The sequence below is a fragment of the Phaseolus vulgaris genome, chromosome 5 (assembly GCF_000499845.2).
Source record: "Phaseolus vulgaris cultivar G19833 chromosome 5, P. vulgaris v2.0, whole genome shotgun sequence".
Taxonomy (NCBI): Eukaryota; Viridiplantae; Streptophyta; class Magnoliopsida; order Fabales; family Fabaceae; genus Phaseolus; species Phaseolus vulgaris.
The window spans coordinates 28,714,122-28,715,481 of NC_023755.2; the positions used below are offsets into that span (position 1 = coordinate 28,714,122).

A 1,360-nucleotide genomic window follows, 5' to 3' on the forward strand; every position below is an offset into this window, starting at 1 on the left:
GGCACCAGATAAAGTCCTTCTCACCTCAGTGTGAGTTCAGGCAAGAACAGAATACAAGACCTCTTTGCTTAAGCAAATTGAGGCAAGTTCGAAAGTCCTCAGTGCAGAATCAGGCCGGCCCAGTTTAGGCGATGACCTGGAAATGCACATGTCACTTGGCAGATCAGGCAAGCGAGATTTCAGATACTAAAAATGACTCTCGCCTACTGCTCAGTAAGTAATTTCGTGTCAAATGTTATTGCTATAGACTAACCGTTTGTTTAAAATAAGTTGGTTGCCAGAAAATTAACATCAGTCTGCGCTAAGTTAATTGGGTTGAGTGAGAGCCTACCAAATTATCAGGTGATCGCACAACAGGTAAAAGATAAACCATGAGCATAAGTTAACACGGTCCGAAGAAAATAAGTCATTACAAACAGATTCGTTGCACATAGACAGAGGTCGAATATGTAAGTCTTTCAGAATGTTTCTAAACAAAACGTCAAATGAAAACAAATGAAAACGTTAATCTGAGGGTACAATTTTGCCGTCCACCACTTCATGGCAAATCGAGAACTGGGAGAGGTCCAAGTCGGGGTAAGCACAAGGGAACTGCTCCAAGGCCGCGCCAAACCCGGAAGTCAGAACGTATGCGGCGTTGAGGTCGAGTTCTTCACTTTGTTTCTTCAGCTTTTCGTTCTCCTCAAGCGCCTGGGCAAGTTTTGCTACAGATTCGTTCAGCTCCTTATCTTTCTCGCTCAGTTCCTTGGCCTTTTGGTCCATGTCAGCTTTGATTTTACCCAGTAGATCCTCCCTCTCAATTGACTTGGCCTCGAGCTCATCCGCGTAGGCCCCTTTAGCCTTGAGAGTCTCCTCAAGGCCCGCTATCTTCTCCTGCTGATGCACGAGTTTGCCCTCGAGTTCAGTGACCTCTAAGAGTTTGGCGTTGAGCTTTTGGTCTAGTTCAGCGCTGTTTTTACGTTCGCTCCGCAACTCCTCCTTCAGAGCATTCTCTAACCGCGAAAACTCCAATCCCCGCATCGTAAGATCATGCTTAAGTTGTTGGACTTGGTCCTTCGCAACACCGGCTTCGGATTCATACTGGCTCAAGGAGTCCCTTAAAGCCTCGCCCATCATCTAGTAAAGGCGTTTCTCTACGCACTCGGTAGTCATAGCGCTAAGGTAAGCGGCGTGGGCTTTCAAGACCTCCTCGACAGGGGCTGGAAGAGCAGGGATTGGAAGAGGAGTCGGGGGTTGGTTCTCGCCGTCGCCTTCATAAGTATGGACGACCAGGGGAACATCAGGACATGGTGGCGACACGTCTGGCTCCACTACAGGTTGGGGAGACCACTGAATGTTCGCAACTTGCTCCAGAACGCCC

General features: G+C 48.2%; 1 protein-coding gene across 1 annotated transcript; it reads right to left on the bottom strand.

Annotated features, from left to right (window-relative positions):
* Positions 1-504: 504 nt before the first annotated feature.
* On the bottom strand, positions 505-1,113 carry LOC137834251 (uncharacterized). Its single transcript, XM_068642313.1, has one exon. The coding sequence runs from the start codon at positions 1,111-1,113 to the stop codon at positions 505-507; it is 609 nt and encodes a 202-aa protein (XP_068498414.1).
* Positions 1,114-1,360: the final 247 nt, after the last annotated feature.

Bases quoted from the DNA above. Each gene is read 5' to 3' on its own strand.
- LOC137834251 (XM_068642313.1), bottom strand. From the start codon at position 1,113: ATGGGCGAGGCTTTAAGGGACTCCTTGAGCCAGTATGAATCCGAAGCC.